At 41.8% G+C, this 18,699-nt stretch overlaps 1 protein-coding gene across 2 annotated transcripts in view; it reads right to left on the bottom strand.

The window, feature by feature from the left end:
* The window catches only part of DOCK8 (dedicator of cytokinesis 8), a 196,846-nt gene extending 179,153 nt beyond the window's left edge, over positions 1-17,693 (bottom strand). Inside the window, exon 1 of one of the 2 annotated variants that reach the window (XM_036330926.1) lies at positions 17,330-17,693. Coding sequence is in view for 1 of the 2 variants with exons in the window: in XM_036330922.1 (XP_036186815.1) it covers positions 17,330-17,382 (53 nt within the window). In the remaining variant the exon portion in view is untranslated. The remainder of the gene's footprint in view (positions 1-17,329) is intronic. The other variant, XM_036330922.1, reaches the window with a different exon arrangement.
* Between the last annotated feature and the right edge of the window lie 1,006 nt (positions 17,694-18,699).

Genomic DNA, 18,699 nt, shown 5'->3' with positions numbered 1-18,699 from the left:
TCCTTGTGTGTTAGACCTTGTAAGTGATCCTCGTCGATGGAATGTGACTGGAAGTGATGTGTACCAATTTTGAGTTGAAGTGTTTAAAAACTGGATGCACAATCTTTAACTCTCCTTTCTTCGTGGTCACTAGCTAAATGATGCCAGAATAACCTGAAACTCACAAGATGGCACAGCCATAAGGTGGAAGCAACCTGGGTCCCTTAGTCACTGCTTGAGGGAGAGCTACCTGACATGCATCAGACTGTAACATGACTATGAAATAAGTTTTATGTGGGGAGGGGAGGTTGTTAATCCACTGAGATTTGAGTATTGCTTGTTACAGTAGATAGTTTACTTGATGAATATTGGACCTATAAGCCCAGATATACATCCTCATTAGGCCAGGGTCCTGGAATTAGATGAGCTTGAATCTGCTATAATTATTAATGGGGTGGAGGTACCATGATGCCACAATGGAAGTTCTGTCACTAATTCACATCCACAGTAATTGCTGGGAATCACAGCAGTTATAATTAGTTGCCTATCAGTAACCATTATCTCCTTCCTTCTAACTTAACCCTTGTTTTGTTGCGGATGGCAATGTGCTGGTCTAATAAAACTGCACTTGCCAACCTCCCTTGTAAGTAGCGTTAACACAGATATGACCAATGAGATCTCTCTATCAAATGCCATGTGTGAGTTTCTAGAAAATTTCCTAAAGGGGAGCCAAGTTGGCTGCCATACCTCTTTTGCCTTCCCTCTTCCTCCTGTCTTCAATGTACTTGCAATGCATAGAGTTTCAGTAGCCCTCTTGTGACCATGAGGATGAGAGCCACACGCTAAGGATAGAAGAATACAAAGACACAAGGTATCTGGGTCTCCAGTGGTATCTTGGGCTATCATACCAAGCCTGGATGGCCAACCACTAGAATTCTTGTTATCTAAGAAAATAAATAAGCCCCTACTTTGTTTACGCCACTGTTCACAAAGTGGTCTGTTCCTCGCAGCAGCTAAAAGCCATCCTGACAGATCTAAAGGTGATCCTTCTAAGACAGCCCAGAGTGCATATCTTCCTGATGGGTTGGTGTTTCTGCCTCTCGCCTCCTCTCTCTTCTACTCACTCTAATTCTTCCCAGCCCAAACTTACACTGGACCACAGCAGTCACTGAATTTCTAAGCCTGTTTGGTAACTCTTGAGGATAAAAAGCTCACTGGCTTTTTTCCTAGTCATTGAATTTAGCCTCAAATCCTGCTCCTGTGAGTGACAGACACAGCAATTTTCAAGCACTTTCTCTCCTTGATCTTCTCAAACTGCTGCTTCGCCTCTGGACTAGACGGCTCTGCAATCTGGGCTCCATCAATGTAATTATGGGATTTAAGAGAAACCCAAGGAGTTATTAAGATCATTCCTGCCTCCAGGCAGGACTGTGTTTAGCTCTTCCAGACAGATAGCTGTCTTCCATGGGCCAAAAAAAGAGTCTCTCACAGAGTATGACTCACAGGTAACTTTGAAGATGTCAACTTAATCTGTTCTCAGTTTCTCTGCCAGTAAAATGGGTCTTTTGACTTTAGCTAGGAATGACAAGACCTTTTGCTTAAATATGTGAAGTTTGAAATGGGATATGATTACTTTCTCTGTTGGGTGTTGTAACCGATTCAAATGGCCCAATATTTTGCAGCTCCTCCCATTAACAATCTGAGACTATCTCCCTACCCTGTGAAGACAGGCTGCCTTGTGACTTGCTTTGACTAATGAATGTGGCAGCAGTTATGTTGTATGAGTTCTAGACTAGGCCTCATGCAACCTTGCAGCGTCCACCTTCATTCTCTTAGAATGTTGCCTCTACCATGTAAGGAATACCAAGCTACACTACTGAGGGACAAGAGACCACGTGAAGAGGGACAGCCAACACCAAGGCTGGGACATGTGAGTGAGGCCATCTGAGCCTCTCCAGCTTTAGTCGAACCACCAGGTAATTGCAGCTACATGAATGACCACACACAGCAAGGCCAGCAGACCTACCTCAGTGAGCCCAACCCTAATTGCCACAGAATCAGGAGGAATAATAAGTTACTGTTGTTTTAAGTCACTAAACTGTGGCAGCAGGGCCTTGCTTCCTCTGAAGGCCCCATCAAAGAATCTTTCCTTGCCTCTTCCACCTTCTGGTGGTTCTTGGTAGGCTGTGGTACTCCCTGGCTTGTGGTGGTACAACATCAACCATGGCCTCCGTCTTCACTGGCCTCTTCTCTGAGTGTCCCTGTGCCTCTTCTCATATGGATATCAGAGATTGCCTTAAGGGCCCACCCTCATCCAGTATGATCTCATCTTACTGTAATTACATCAGCAAAGCCCTATCTCCAAGATAAGATGACATTCACAGGTACCAGGGCTTAGGAACCTTTTGGAGGGACACAAATCAACCCACAATAGGTAGTTTAAGAGCAAAATGTTGGTACTCTTTCCTATAATTTTTTGTACTTCAAACTTAAGGCGATAGATGTACAGATACTAAAATAGAAAGGGTTACCACGTTCTTAAAGATAATGCAAGGGAGAGTCCAAATATCCTAGGAAGAAAAGATCTAAATAGGATATTTTACTTATTGTTAGGAGTCTTAATGCTAATGCAAAGCAAAAGGTGTTATACATTAAACAGTATCAGTCATTCTGATTATCTTTATCCACATGTAAGACATTTTATGAGAATAATAAAAAGTTTTTTCTCTAAGATCAGAGCATACTGTGTCCAGCATCGCATATTCTAACTGTGTAAAAAAGTCAAAGTCTGGCAGAACCTCCTGGTTACCGCTGTCCCACTTCTTTTCTGCCTCATCCAAACTTTTCAAAGGAGTGGCCTCTACCAGCTTCCTCCATTTCCTCCAAATTGACTCCCTCTGTAACCCTGTGAAATCTGACTTCCTTCCCCACAACTTCACAAAACTGCTGTTTCAGAGGTTCACACTGACCACCGTCAAGGCAAATCCAATGGCTCTTTATTTGTCCTCATAATTTGGCATCTGACCTTTTTAACTGCCTTGTTAGCTTCCTTTTCTAATACTACCTCAGTCAGCCATCTCTTGGCCAAATTCTTCTTGTTTTTGTAGCTCTTTCTTCTTGTACCCACTGGCGATGACTCTTCACCTACACCCATTCCTTTTTCCTTCCACTATACTTTCCCACTTAGGAAATGTGTCCATTCTTCATTCCCACTCCCAACTCCCTGATGCCTCCCTAATTAATATATATTTTTCCATTTTGATTTATCATTCAACCCCTAAGCCTATAGCTCAAGCTGCCCAATGAAAATGTTGCATATTTTATGCTCATCTATATTAGTTAGGGTAGACTAGACTCAGTGACGCTGTGTTAACAAATAGTCCCAAAGTCGTAGTGGCTTGTGAAAACGAGCCGCTCCAGAAGGCAGGCTGACAGATTAGCCTCTGTCTGGAGTACTGCAGGTTGTGTAGAATAGAGGAAAGGTGACATGACAAAGGTCAGGCTAGATCTTAAAACAGTGATGGTGAACCTATGACACGCGTGTCAGAGGTGACACGCAAACTCATTTTTTTGGTTGATTTTTCTTTGTTAAATGGCATTTAAATATATAAAATAAATATCAAGTCTTTGTTTTACTATGGTTGCAAATATCAAAAAATTTCTATATGTGACACGGCACCAGAGTTAAGTTAGGGTTTTTCAAAATGCTGACACGCCGAGCTCAAAAGGTTGGCCATCACTGTCTTAAAGCTTCACCTTGAAGTGACCACATCACTTTCAACAAAGTGAAAGAAATATCCACTCTCAAAGAGGGACAAGAAATATATGTAAATGTGCAGTCTACTATATTCTCTTAAAATAAAAATTCTATAAGAGAAATACAAAATTATCCTCCCAAAACTAACTCTAATTCCTAATTTTTCACAATTTCTCATTGGCACCATCTTTATCCAATTTCCTCACAATGGCAATTTTGGTGTTACCTCTTTTATAAATATGAGTTTGTTACAAAAACAGTCTTTGAAGAAAATTTGGAAGACTACACACATACTAGTACACATACTTCACATATACTTAGAAACAGAAATCTAAATCAATACTATTATCCAGGTATAACGCTTATAAACATGTGGGCATATGTTCTTATGGTTCCCTCCCTATTATATGTATTATATATATACTATAGATAGTGAGATGTGCGCATATTCATTTTTTAATTAAAATATTATACTATACATATAGCTGTGGCTGTTTAAAAAAATCAAGATAAGTTTTTCAATATTTTCTTTACCTTCCTTATTTAAAAGCATCAGATGATAATGACTTGCAAATTTAAACAGTCAGCTATGACCTCTCCCCTGAGTCTCAAATTCCTAAACAAAACTCCATAGTAGATAATCCCATTTGAATTCCTAACATGCATCTTAGACTTAACCCCTAGAGTGCTGGGGAGCGCGATCACGCTCCTCCTGTCTTTCGCCAAAAGTGCCGGGAGCACTATCAACGCTTTGAAATGGCGTCCAGTTCTAAGTCTGCTTTTATTAGTGATGATGATATTGCTAAATATGTCAATGTAGTAAAGGTTTCCTTAAGTTTTTGAATATGTAACTTCATTTACTTGCGATTCATAATTTTTTTCCTAAACTGCTGTAAAATCAGCAAAAAATGCCTTGGCAATTTTAGCATAGTTCCTAGAATATTGGTTGGCACTCAAAGGGTTAATATGCCCCCAATTATATTCTTGGTTCACCCAAAAAGCCTGCTCATCCTCCAGTCTTTTCCATCTCTGTTAAAAGCATCAGATCCACCCATCACTCGATCATTGAAGACATCTTGATTTCTCTTTTTCTCTCACTGTCCCTTACTCTATACCCAACCCATCAATCTCTAAAATACACTTAGAGTTGACTGCTTCTCTGTTCTCAGCTGGTGTCCTGCCACCATAACCTTTCCCCAGGACACTGCACCACCTCCCAACTGCTCTCTTTACTTCTACTCTTTATTTCCCTACATAGTAACCAGAGAGATCTTTTAAGCACAAAAGTCAATTACACCATGCCTCTGCTCCAAAACCTTCCCAGGGCACTTAGATGAACATTTCAACTTTCCCCATGATTTACACAGCCTTTTCATGGTTTGGTTTCTGCCTATTTTTCTCTTCATCTCTACTGCTCTCTCCCTCATTCACTCTACTTCAGACATACTCATTGGCTCTTTCTTTTCTCCCAACACACCAGACTTTTCCCAGCAGCCCCAGCACTTACTAATTCCCCTGCCTGTCTTGGCCAGAGTTCTCTCCTCAGGAATTCGTTCCTTGACCATTCTCTCTAAGGTATCCACACAGCCCCTTGAGGCCCTTTTACATTCTCTGCATAGCACTTATTGTATCTGATATTTCCTTGTTTATTTCTTTATTGTGTTCCCACTGGAAAATTACTTCCTTTAGAAAAATAACCTTGTCTGTCTTACAGCTCTATCCTCTGCACTTAGAACACTGCCCTCAATATTCACGAAATGAGAACATGAATAAACATTTAGTTGCTTTTCTGGTCCAGTAGATTCCCTTGGAAGCACTTGTAGACACAGCCTCCTTTCTTTCCATTCTCCTTACCCCAGCCTAATCCCAGACCTCATCATCTCATATTGGAATGACTGAAGCTCCCGCCTTATCCTTCTTATTCAACCCCCTCCAATCCATCTGCATACTAATAGTTAGTCTCCCCATTAGTTCAGTTTCTGTCACTCACCTCCTTGCCCTTCGGGACCTGGCTGAAGTCTCACCTCCTCACCCTCCAGGGCTGCTGCAATGTCTTCCCCTCTGAGTTCTGTCAACATTCCTGTTATTAACCCTTACCCAGCCAGAAAACACCATCTCCTGTGTTCTACATCTTTTGCATTTATGTTAACTTGCTTACTCCAGGGCATATACTGGTTTATGGTTTTGTTTGCCTCTCATAATGCCTAGAGAAAGCCATAGGCAATCAAAAAAACTACTGCTGAGTTGAATGAAATTATTGGATAGGCAACAAAATGCAATAGGTAAACTGGCTACTCCTCCTAAAGGGACACCATCAAAACAGCTGGCGAGTGGGAATGAAAGAGTAAAATACTAGGGAGGTGAAGCAAACCACCCAGACTGTCCTCAGGGAGGTGACAATCTTTTTTGGGGTGGGGGGGTGGGGGGGGAGTTAATCCTCCCTAGAGGATATTTTTTCCACTGATTTTAGTGGAGGGGAGGAGGGAAGAGGAGAGAGGAGACAGGAAGAGAAACATCGATGTGAGAAAACCACCTCAACTGGTTGATTCCCCCACGTGCCCCAACTGGCGTGGGGAACATGCAACCCAGGTATATGCCCTTGACCGGAATGGAACCCGCTACATGCCGTCCAGGATGGGAGGTGACAATCTTGTTCCCATAGAGAAAAGGTGTTCACTATTGCCTTGAAACAACATTTAGTTTACATAGTAGAATAAAGTGCATTTTAGTGGACTTTGAACCTGACTTTTTCTACTAACATAAAGGAGAGTGGACTGTCATTGTAGTGTAAATTACTGCATGAGGACGAGCACCCCCTAAGCAACTCTAGTTTGCCTCCCTAATGAACTCTGAGCCCCAGGTAGGTAACTTTGATGAGAACACAATTTCTCCTGAGCGTTCTCAGTCCACAGCAGAAAGCTGAGAACAGAGAACCTGGTAGTTCCACCAGAGAACATGCTGGCTGTGTGCTGGGCACTGCCCTGTGTGGCAGCCAGGGGAAGCAGAAACTGGGGGAAAGCATTTCTCCCTCTGGGCATTCTCCCCAGTTCGCCTAATTTGAGGTATGGCGCAGCAGAGGCACCATATCTCCCTGAACAGAGGAAAATCAAGCCTGCCCATTCAGTCATGCTAAGCCAAAGTGACAACATAAAGACTTTTGAGCAAATACCACACTCTCTTTTGCTAATCACATATTTACCTCACTCAAATGTTCTGGCAATACGACAAAATCTTTATCCTTTTATTTATTTTAAATAAACTTAAAACCATATTACCTAAAAATAAACATGTTATCAACTCAAAAGCTTATCTCAGGCCAAATGAAAATCATGGACACATTTATCTGATGGAGAAAATAATGTTTTTTAAGAATTTCCTGGCCATTCCAGGAAGTGAGTAATGTGACTATAATGCAAAGAGTGATTGAAAAACATTCCCAGAATGTACACATCTAAATAACTGTTGTTCTCTAGAATTCCACACAAGAAGTGCCAGTTTATTCTGAAAGAGCTGCCTTCCTGAAGTCACTTTTGGAACTCTTCTTTCCAATTGATTTCAGAGCTACTTAAAGAGACATGTAAAATACAGCTTCATTATTTTATAGTCCCATCTTATCTTTAACTCAAACTGATATTACCTAATTTAACTGGCTTGCTTGAATACTAGTCACTATGGCTTATTCCAGAAATCATACAATATCATTTATAGATAGGTACACACACACACACACACTAAAAGTGCAACTTGGAGATAGCGCTGGCCTCTGAAGATGAGAAGAGAGAATAGGAGTAGTGGGAAGAACAAAGGGTGAATTCAAATTTATGTGTTAAAACAAACAAACAAAAACAAACAAACAAAAACAGCCAAAATGGAGTCACTTTTGCTAAGCCACATCACCAAACCAAAAGTTAATGACTAAACTAACTGCAGTTTTAGCCTCTTCCAGGACTGGAATTTTAAACCAATCAGCCTGAAATCTGCTGAGCAATAATAGTGAGGTATTTCGTTGACAAGACTCTGTGCCTTCCCCTAAGAAAAAATGTCCTTGCCTGAAATAATACACTCTTTTAACATCTTAGTCCCGCCCTTTTCCGCCTATAAAAACCTTCCATTTTGTTTATTTTTTTAAAATATATATTTATTGATTTCAGAGAGGAAGGGAGAGGGAGAAAGAGATAGAAACATCAATGATGAGACAGAATCATCAATCAGCTGCCTCTTGCACGCCTAGGGACCCAGCCTGCAACCCAGGCATGTGCCCTTGACCAGAATCGAACTGGGACCCTACAGTCCACAGGCTGACGTTCTATCCACTGAACCAAACCAGCCAGGACAAACCTTCCATTTTGTACAGCCCCTCAGAGTGCCCTTCTGTTGCTAGATGGAATGCTGCCTGACTCATAAAGCGCATAAGAAAGCCAATTATGTCTTCAAATTCACTCGCTTGAATTTTGGTTTTGAACATCCATAGTGTTCTCTTTTTAAATAAAAATATCTAAATCAAAAGTGACCAAATGTTAACATTTGTTAACTCTGGTCGCTGGGCCATCAGCTACTTGCCACATCATACTCTATATTTTTTACACTTTTCAAGACAAAAAAATTCTCCCCCAAAGGAATTTTATACCATAAAATTTATTTTTAAAGTAACTGTACTCTAGTGGAAGGAGACTTGACCTGAGGTGGTGAATACACAATACAATATACAGATGATGCATTATAGAACTGTACATCTGTAACCTATATAATTTTATTAACCAATGTCACCTGAATAAACTCAATAAAAAGGAATAAAATAAAATAATTATACTCCAGTCTCTGAGAGCAATTCTAAATAGGTTTCCAAAAATGTAGGTTTTTTGGATAATGCCTTAGAATAAGTGGTAGTACCCCTCAAGATGAGCATTTTGAAGGTACAACATCCAGTATGGAGGGCTAGGAGGCAAGAGAAGGCTCCCTCCTTATTCAGTTGGGTTTGCAGACAAGGCTATGACTTTTTAAAATTTATTTCCTAGGCCTACCACAGTACTTAGAATATAGTAACCCTCACTAGCTGGAGTGAATGAATGAATGAACGAACGAACTATCAAACTAACCAGCCTAGGATTTACAAGCCTACTAACTCATCCATGTGCCAGAAAGTCAAGAGATGGGAGAAAGTAGAAGGGTCAGTTATTTTACAGTTCTGCATTTCTTAATCTATTTCAGTTTAGCCTGAATATCATTAGGTAATCTGTCTGCTATTTTCATGTTGGACTTTCAAAGGGAAGAACAATGAATTTTATCCATTGTATGATGGAAATGATAGGAAAACTTCATGAAGTCTTTGAGATTTCTGAGTAGAGTAATACTAATATGTTGTGTTAACCCCAAAGCCAATCCCAGAGGAAGAGGAACCCAAAGATATGTGAAAAAAGTCCATCTCTCTATACTCTGATTCAAGGGAAAACACAACAGTGAGTATGCCATCTGGAACCTTATTTTGTAATAGATAGGTATTCTGATTTTCTATTTGCCATTTCATTTAAAAGAGCTAAAGTTTATGCAAAGAAGGGTAGACTGGACTATACTGTAAAGTAAAAAGCAAGAGAAAGTGTGACAACTAGAGTCTAAGACAGAAGTTAAAACGAACTAAGTTGCTAGAACAATCTACCATTATCATTAATCCACCTATTCAATGAACAGAGACAGAAAGTGAGAGGCAGGGGTTACCACCATCTTTAGCTGTATATAAGGCAAAGGAAAAGGGAGAAATGCATGACTATTTTAATCCCCAAAGAATGACTTAAGAAGTCATACAGGGACCTAGAAGAGAAGTTCAACAGGAAGAGGTCAGACACATTTAAGAGAGGGGGTCAAAACGTCAGAATAAAGATTTAAAAGAATGATAAAACCCAGCAGGGTGTGAATGTAAGGAAATTATCACACTGAAGGCTACTGATGGGCATGTAAATAGAGATAATTTCTGGGAGACACTTTGGCCATGTGTAGCAAAAGCTTGAAAAATGTTTCCCTCTTTTGATCAAGCAATTCCACTCCTAGACTTTTTAAGGAAGTATTTTCACTAACACATAAAGATGTATGCATAAGACTGTTCCATTAAGCGCCATACATTATTATAAAAAATTGGAAACTATCTTAAGGCCCAATAATAGAGAGTTAATTCAATAAGTCATTGCATATCCAATAAAGGCCATTTTATACAACCTAGGTAAATTATAATGTAGATCTACATGGATTGACATGGAGAGTTATTCATATTTTAAAATAAAAAACAAATCCTAGGGCAACATAAACAATACAATCTTGTAAAAATGGAAGGATACACATCCAAATGTCAACAGCTGTGGTGGAAATGTTTGCTTACTGTACTCTTCTATTTCTAATGATGAACATGAATGAAAAGAATAAAGGACAGGAGAAGCTCTGGTTCTGCCACAACCATTTCTGTTTTTCTGATCCTGCATTTGGGCTGAACGCAATGGGACACAATGTAACGGTCTTATACCATATGCTAACTTTACCATTTGTTTGATTTCACCAACCCCCTGCATACAGATGCCTTCATATATACTTGCAGAGATTTCAACCTGTTTTTATTCTGTGTGCCCCCAAACTGTCAATACACAAAACTGTACCACTACTGTGCAAACTCCAGAAGCACAGGGACCACACTTACCCACACTGTAAAAACTCTGTTGTGTTTTCCTAGAGCCTAGAGAACCTTAACGGCTGCTAACTGGTAATAAATTAGATGGAACATTTTTGGGATAGAGATAGCACATTCCTCTTGCTTTAGCCCTTTATTATTGACCAAGATGTGAAGAAGCCCCCAGTTGTTCGCCACCACAATGAACTAAGAGCTCCCGTTTCTTAGCCTTCTCCAGCAAGAAGTCTGAGTATTGTCACATGCCTGCCTTCTCAAGGTCCCTAATAAAAACGATGGAAACATCACCCCATTCCATCACTAGCTCTGTGTGGGGATTGACACAGGAGACCTAGTCCCCTGAGCACTATCACATTATGTAATTTTATCTTCTTTTCCATGTAGAAGTAAACATTAGCTTCACACATACATGTGAATTGTCAGAGCTCAAAATTTCACCCTGGGAAGTTTTGTTTTTTTTTCAATTGCACAAGATGCCTAGAGTTCGAGTGGCTTTCCCAAGAATCTGAGAGAAAATGATTCTGAATGTGTAAGGCCAAATTCTGAGTTCAGTTGCCTGAAGCCTCTACTATTGGTCTTTGGTCTAGAATAGATCAGACAAATGAAGTAATTCCTGAAAGCACCAACACCCCCCTCTGCCATCACTACTAAAGAACAGCACTGTGCCCAGCCAGCGTGGCTCAGTGGTTGAGCATCGACCTATGAACCAGGAGGTCACAGTTCAATTCCTGGTCAGTCAGGGCACATGCCCAAGCTGTGGGCTCGATCCCCAGTGTGGGGAATGCAGGAGGCAGCTAATCAATAATTCTCTCACATCATTGATGCTTCTATCTCTCTCTCTCCCTTTTCTTTTCTCTCTGAAATAAATAAAATATTTTTTTTAAAAAAGAATAGCACTGTTACACTGCAGACATACATTTATACATATAAGTACATATATATTGCTATGCTTGCATCATCTTTGCAGACAAAAGTAGCAAATACTTCTCAGGAAGATCTCTAGACCTTCAACTTGTTCTGGTTCTTATGTTCAAAATTACTGAGGCTGTTTTTTAATGCAATCTGTCTTCTTAGCTCCTTGTATTGATCTTCCATAAATCACTCACTAATATTATGCTTAATATTTTGTTCCTTTTTTACACTGATGAAATAAAGATATATAAAGTTCTTGGCACATAGTAAATACTCAATAAGTGTCAATTTTTTTAATTTTTTTAGATGAAATGAGATGGCAGCATGGTATAGTGGTTAAGGGGGAGGATTCTGGACCAAGGCTGCCTGCAGTTGAATCGCAGCTCTGCTTGTAATTAGCTATTTGTGACTTTTGGAAAACTTTCATAACTTCTCTGTGCTCAGTTTCTTCACCTGTAAGGTGGAAATAGTACTGTTCCTACTTTATAAGGGGCAAATGAGTTATAATATGTTAAGACTTAGACCAGTACCTGCCATAAAGTAACCATTATATAAGCATAAGCCATTATCATTTATTCTTTCAATCCTGAATGTCCAAAGGGTCATTAATGTTTTTTCTGCATTTTGCACTTTTGTCCTCTTTATCCAAGTTCCTTATTTTATTTTTAATATTTGATCAAGTTGTACATCTATTCTGTGCTTGAAAGAAACAAAAGACTTTGTTTAATGAATTTTCAGAATATTAGTAATATTTTTTATAATCTATGAAAGTCCTAAATGCCAGTAATAAATAAAGGTATTGATAAGTCTTGGTGCTCACACAAAAACTGTATTATGACATCTAATGCAGCAGTGCCTGAAATCCCAAATGCAAACATTATTATGAATGGCCTAATTCAGATCTAGTCTTTGGGCACAGGAAGTCAGTATCAATTAAACTGAAATAAGGACAAGTATATACCATTTATAAGAAATTTAATTTTGTTCTTCCAGCTCAGAAAAAAGTCAATGGTGGATTTTTTTTCTCTTATATCTCCCTAAGCTGTGGGTTCTAGAGAAATGATTAAATGTAACAAGTCATACAATTACTTAGTGCTTAAAACAAAAGTCTTATATGATGATTTTCAACACATGAAAATTTAGGCTTCATAAGAGCATGAGAGAGCCAGGGCAATCGTGGGGGAATGGGCATTGATGGGCATTCCCAGGTTCCTCCTTCACTTTGGCCCTGCCCCTAAAAGGGCAATGCTGCTTGCAAGAAGCCACAAAATTTGAGAACTGTGGGGACATTCTTTTCCTACTGTGAGGTAAGTCTGCTCACTCTTTCTTGAGGTTCTTTACAAATAAAAATTTTAATACATGAGATTTCAACATTTCCTCAATAGGAAGCATATTAGTTTTACTCCATAAACATTTTTAGGAGATAGTTTGTATTATTCTGAGTAGAAATATTCTGAGAAAACATGAACCCATGTTGAGTGTACTGATGGCCATATTTCAACACTGTCGTACTTTTGTAAGTTGATCTGTTTAAAAAATAATATGTAGGCATGCGAGGGAAAACATTTTCTTTTTCAGCTGTAAAATTGCAAAATATCAGTTAGTTTGTTTAGATATTAAACACTGACCAGAATACAGAACAATTTGCCAATGCTGCTACTGAAATGATTTTTTTTTTAAATTAACTCCCTATTGCTTTTAAAGGAAATTCTTAAGATATATGGACCAAAATAGTTAATGGCCAATTAAGAGCACAGTTTTGGGGGCAGTCTGTAATCCTACTCTACCACTTCTGCTTGTGTGGCCTTGCAAAACCTGCATGGCCTTATGCAACTACATCTCCAAGCTTCATTTTCCTATTCTACCTGAGGCTTCATGTGAATCCTATAAAAATTTTGTAAGGTTTTAGTGATATAACCCATTAAAAATGTAATGCAGTGTCTGGGGCATGGTAAGTGATCAATAAATGGTGAATTTTAATATTATTTAAATATTAGGTATATCCTTATTAATCCACTCCTTTAAACAATAAGTTATGCCAACCTCCTTAGCACAGCTCTTCGGCCCCATACACAAAATGTTTCAAAAGGGAAAAAGGACCCCCAAAATTGGATCACTCAGTCTTTATTGTTGCCTGAGAATTAGGGAAACTTTTATATTTTATTTAACTTGAGCGGGGCTCTTCTTGGTCAGATGGCATCATACATTCTGTGCCACTGGGTGTGTTCGATATTCTCAGCACAGAGATAGACAGTATATGAGGGAGAACATCCACCCCAAGGCAGATCCAACCAGACACTGGCATCACCATACCCAACCCAAACTGGTCTCTGTATGGAAAGTTCTCCAATGTCAACTTTTCTTCCTACCTTTCTTTCTTAGGATCTCAAAGAAGTGATAATAGAGATGATGGTGACAAAGATGAAGTTGATGTAATGCTGATGAGGCTAATTAACATTTATTCTGAACCAGGCACTACAAGCACATACTATTTCACTTAATCTTCCTGACAGTAATAAAAGATAGGTACTATGATCATTTGAAATATAAAGAAACCTAAGTTCAGAGAGATTAAATAACATATCCATTGTCACGTAGTTAGCTTGTAAGAGAGAGCTCATCTGCAAGCAGGTTTGATTCCGCCAGGCCACACCAATCTCACTGCTATTTTCAAGAATGCCTACAGGATTAGTTCAGGTCCTGCTGCTCTCTCTAGATTAACTTCATCTAACCCACAGTCTTTTTCTGCCTGAGTCACAGTTCCTGACCTCAAATTCACAAGGATGGAGGAACAGCAGCTATGACAAGTGGTACATACATCAGTAACTTCATTTGACCCCCATAATCGCCAAATGAATCACCCCTCCTGTGAAACATAATGCAGAAAAAAATCCCCATAGAGAGATCACTGATGTACCTTATACCTTTTGACCTCCAACATCAATATACAGTACGCAGGAAAACCAAGATGGTGGCATAGGTTAACACCGGAGATTGCTGCCTCAAACAACCACTTCAAAAAACAACTAAAAGACGGAACGGACATCATCCAGAACCACAGGAAGGCTGGCTGAGTGGAAATTCTACAACTAGGAGGAAAGAGAATATCATACCCAGACTCAGAGGAGGCGCAGTGCTGAAGTGAAATACTAAGGTGCGGAGTGCACGCGGAGCGCGGGTTGGCGGCGGAGGGCGCGGTTGTTGTTTTCAATCGGGAGGGAGTTTCAGACTCTGAGCTCCCGATCCGGGAGAGTCTCTAGGGAGCCAGACTCAAACGGGAGAAGCGGGACTGTCTGGCTTCAGTCAGAACTCGAAGACAGCTTTCTCTCCGAGGTTTGCAGCGGTTGCTGGGACTCTGTGAGGCAGAGTCCCTAGGGACGGAACTGAGAGCAGCCATAACTGCTCGCTCTGGCCTGCCTTGTAGATCCCCCGGGGACCTGCCCCGCCCAAGCCCTGCGCAGAGCCATTTGCCGGATAGCCTCAGGCAAATGCTAGATTAGCACCGCCCTAGAGATCCAACACAGAAGCTCTCCCACTGCAGACACAGCGGACTCTCATAGCCAGTTAGCCTGGAGGTCAAATCACCCCTGGTATTGCCGACAACAATCAAGGCTTAACTACAACAAGACTGAGCACAAAGACCACTAGGGGGTGCACCAAGAAAGCATAAAAAATGCGGAGACAAAGAAACAGGACAAAACTGTCAATGGAGGATATTGAGTTCAGAACCACACTTTTAAGGTCTCTTAAGAACTGTCTAGAAGCCGCCGATAAATGTAGTGAGATCCTCAAGAAATCTAATGAGACCCTCGATGTTATGATAAAGAACCAACTAGAAATTAAGCATACACGGACTGAAATAACGAATACTATACAGACTCCCAACAGCAGACCAGAGGAGCGCAAGAATCAAGGCAAAGATTTGAAATACGAAGAAGCAAAAAACACCCAACCGGAAAAGCAAAATGAAAAAAGAATCCAAAAATACGAAGATAGTGTAAGGAGCCCCTGGGACAGCCTCAAGCGTACCAACATCAGAATTATAGGGGTGCCAGAAGATGAGAGAGAGCAAGATATTGAAAACCTATTTGAAGAAATAATGACAGAAAACTTCCCCCCACCTGGTGAAAGAAATAGACTTACGGGTCCAGGAAGCGAAGAGAACCCCAAACAAAAGGAATCCAAAGAGGACCACACCAAGACACATCATAATTAAAATGCCAAGAGCAAAAGACAAAGAGAGAACCTTAAAAGCAGCAAGAGAAAGAAACTCAGTTACCTACAAGGGAATACCCATACGACTGTCAGCTGATTTCTCAACAGAAACTTTGCAGGCCAGAAGGGAATGGCAAGAAATATTCAAAGTGATGAATACCAAGAACCTACAACCAAGATTACTTTATCCAGCAAAGCTATCATTCAGAACTGAAGGTCAGATAAAGAGCTTCACAGATAAGGAAAAGCTAAAGGAGTTCATCACCACCAAACCAGTATTATATGAAATGCTGAAAGGTATCCTTTAAGAAGAGGAAGAAGAAGAAAAAGGTAAAGATACAAATTATGAACAACAAACTTGCATCTATCAACAAGTGAATCTAAGAATCAAGTGAATAAATAATCTGGTGATCATAATAGAATCAGGGACATAGAAAGGGAATGGACTGACTATTCTTGGGGGGAAAGGGGTGTGGGAGATGCGGGAAGAGACTGGACAAAAATCGTGCACCTATGGATGAGGACAGTGGGTGGGGAGTGAGGGCGGAGGGTGGGGCGGGAACTGGGAGGAGGGGAGTTATGGGGGGGAAAAAGAGGAACAAATGTAATAATCTGAACAATAAAGATTTAATTTAAAAAATATATATATACAGTACGCATTAATAATTAAAATCATTTTAAAGATGAAGAAATAGGTAAAAAAAATGGTTTGCTCACAGTTACACTGCAGGTAGAAATAAAATTGCCTATAAAGCTCAATATGCCCTCTGGAAGTCCTTACTGCCTCTTTTATTCTGGACTTCTAGTTCCTTCTTTCAAACCTCTTCACACACTAGCAGCCCCTAAATTTTCTATGAAACCAGCCTTTCAAAGGCTCAGCTAAAAGACTAACAAATCCTAGCGCAGTGAGGGCAGTAGAATAATAAGTTGATCCTTCAGGACGAGTTTCATATTATCTTTTAACCAGACAGTCTAGATTTCTCAAGACAAGACAAAAATGTCTCCAAACACTTGTCAGCAGTTTTCAGTGGTGGAAAAACTGCAGTTAAAGCACCTCTGCTGAGAACTTGGAGCCGCAAATGTGCTCGAATTTAGTTGGTACAACAGTGGCTATGAATGGGATGGCGAGTATTGGATCCATGTGCTTTGCTGGAGCGCTATAAATGTAAAAATGCCAACCACAGGCCATTCCTTTTGTTTATTTAAATGGAGAATTTTAAAAATTACTTTTTCCACTTCATAGCTCCTTTGGGCCAGGGAATAAAAATAGCCATGTCAGCAGGAGCCAAGCTTTTTCTGGAAATATAAAACGACAGGGGCAAGATTCCTACTAAGGACAAGTTAAGTCTTGAAACCACTGCCTCAGAGCAAACCTCTCATTTCAGCTACTTCTTCACTCGCCCCTTCGCAGAGCAGCGCCTATGTAAGGCGCATTTGGTGAGAAAAGCCTGGACCTGCTACCCTTGCGCCCTTCACACTCCCAGGCCCGCCACCTGTCAGAACCCTGTGAGGGCGGCGCAGGCGGGCGGGGTGGGAGGCGGCCCTGGGCTGCTCTGAGCAGGGACACAGGTGGCCGAGGACCAGCGCGAGGGGTGGGATTCTCGGAGAGGAGCTGGCTGAGCCCGCCGCGCGGGCCAGTGCGCGCTCAAGTGCCCACCACAGCGGCCAAGGGGACCGGCGCTCCGCCGTCCCCGGCGCGCCCCGCCGCGGACGCCCAGGGACTCGGGGGCTGCGGCCCCGGCGCCACCGCGCTCCGCCGGCGGGGCGGGTGCGGCCGCGAGTCGCAGGGCGCATCTTACCTGTTGATCTTGAGCACGAACGCGCGGCGCTCTGCGCTCGGCAGCGTGGCCATGGCGCGCCCGCGGGTCGGCCTCTAGAGTCGAGGGGTGCAGACGGCGGGGACGCGGGGCGCCGCACAGCCCTCGCCGCGCATGCCGAGCGAGTCGCCAGCCTCATCTGTCAGTGGAGGCTGGAAACTTCCGCATTTCCACCTTCGGCGCTGAAATAACCCGGGGGAGGGCCCAACTCCGAGCGGCGGCGGCGGCGAGCCCAGCCACCGGTGCGCAGCCAGGCGGGCGGCGGGCGCGGAGGGTGTGGACACGCCGCGGACGGCCCTCCGGATGCGGCGACCGACGGCGCGCTCTTCCCGAGCCCTGACCTCAGGCCGGAGGGAGCGCGGGCGGATGACCCGGCGACCACGGAGCGAGGCCGGAAACTCCATGCGCCCGAAGCTGCGAAGCTGCCGGGGCGCGTGGGCAAGAGCGGGAACCCGCACCTTCCGCCCGCCCCCCCCGGAGTTGGCGAATTCGGGAATTCTGTAAGCGAGGCTTTATTAAGGGGTCACCCTGTGCCCGGGAGAAGGCAGATTATAAATAAACAAAAAACAACAACACAATGAGTCAGTGGACACTTCCGAACACAAAACAGCTTTTGTAATGATATGCCCATCATGCTTCCTGGGGCTCCTTAAATAAATATGAATAACCCATCCAAGGAATATACATTATAGATTACACACACCGTGGGTGGGTTTCCATGCTTTTCTCGGGGAAACACTGCACGCAGTTTTCCTGTGATTCAAGAAGATGCTGCAGCCCAGTTTACTTCAGTTTCCGACTGAGAAGTCTAGGAGGAAGCCCAGCCCCAAACTCAAGCAAAGTCAGAAAGTCCCAATGCTCAGTGGAGAGGAAAGTCCGTGTTTATTTCAAGTTGCTGGGTGGTGTAAGGTTTGCTGGACTAGAGCTCTCTCTAAGTAATGCCTCTTGTCAACTTGCCCTTAAATAAAACACTCTAGGCAGTGGTTCTCAACCTTCCTAATGCCGCGACCCTTTAATACAGTTCCTCGTGTTGTGGTGACCCCCAACTTCATTGTTACAAATTGAACATAATTAAAGCATAGTGATTAATCACAAAAACAATATGTAATTATATATGTTTTCCGATGGTCTTAAGCGACCCCTGTTAAAGGGTCGTTCAACCCCCAAAGGGGTCGCGACCCACAGGTTGAGAACCGCTACACTAGAGCAAGATATTTTAAGTTTGAAGCTGCACTACTGTTCAGTGGGAGCTACTAGCCACATGTGGTTATTGACGGAAATGGTGGTTAGTCTGAATTGAGATGTGTTGAATGTGAAAATATACACCGAGTTTTGAAGACAGTATTGAAAAA

Source organism: Myotis myotis, unplaced genomic scaffold (assembly GCF_014108235.1).
Source record: "Myotis myotis isolate mMyoMyo1 unplaced genomic scaffold, mMyoMyo1.p scaffold_m19_p_12, whole genome shotgun sequence".
NCBI lineage: Eukaryota > Metazoa > Chordata > Mammalia > Chiroptera > Vespertilionidae > Myotis > Myotis myotis.
This window is presented reverse-complemented; position numbering and strand designations above follow the sequence as displayed.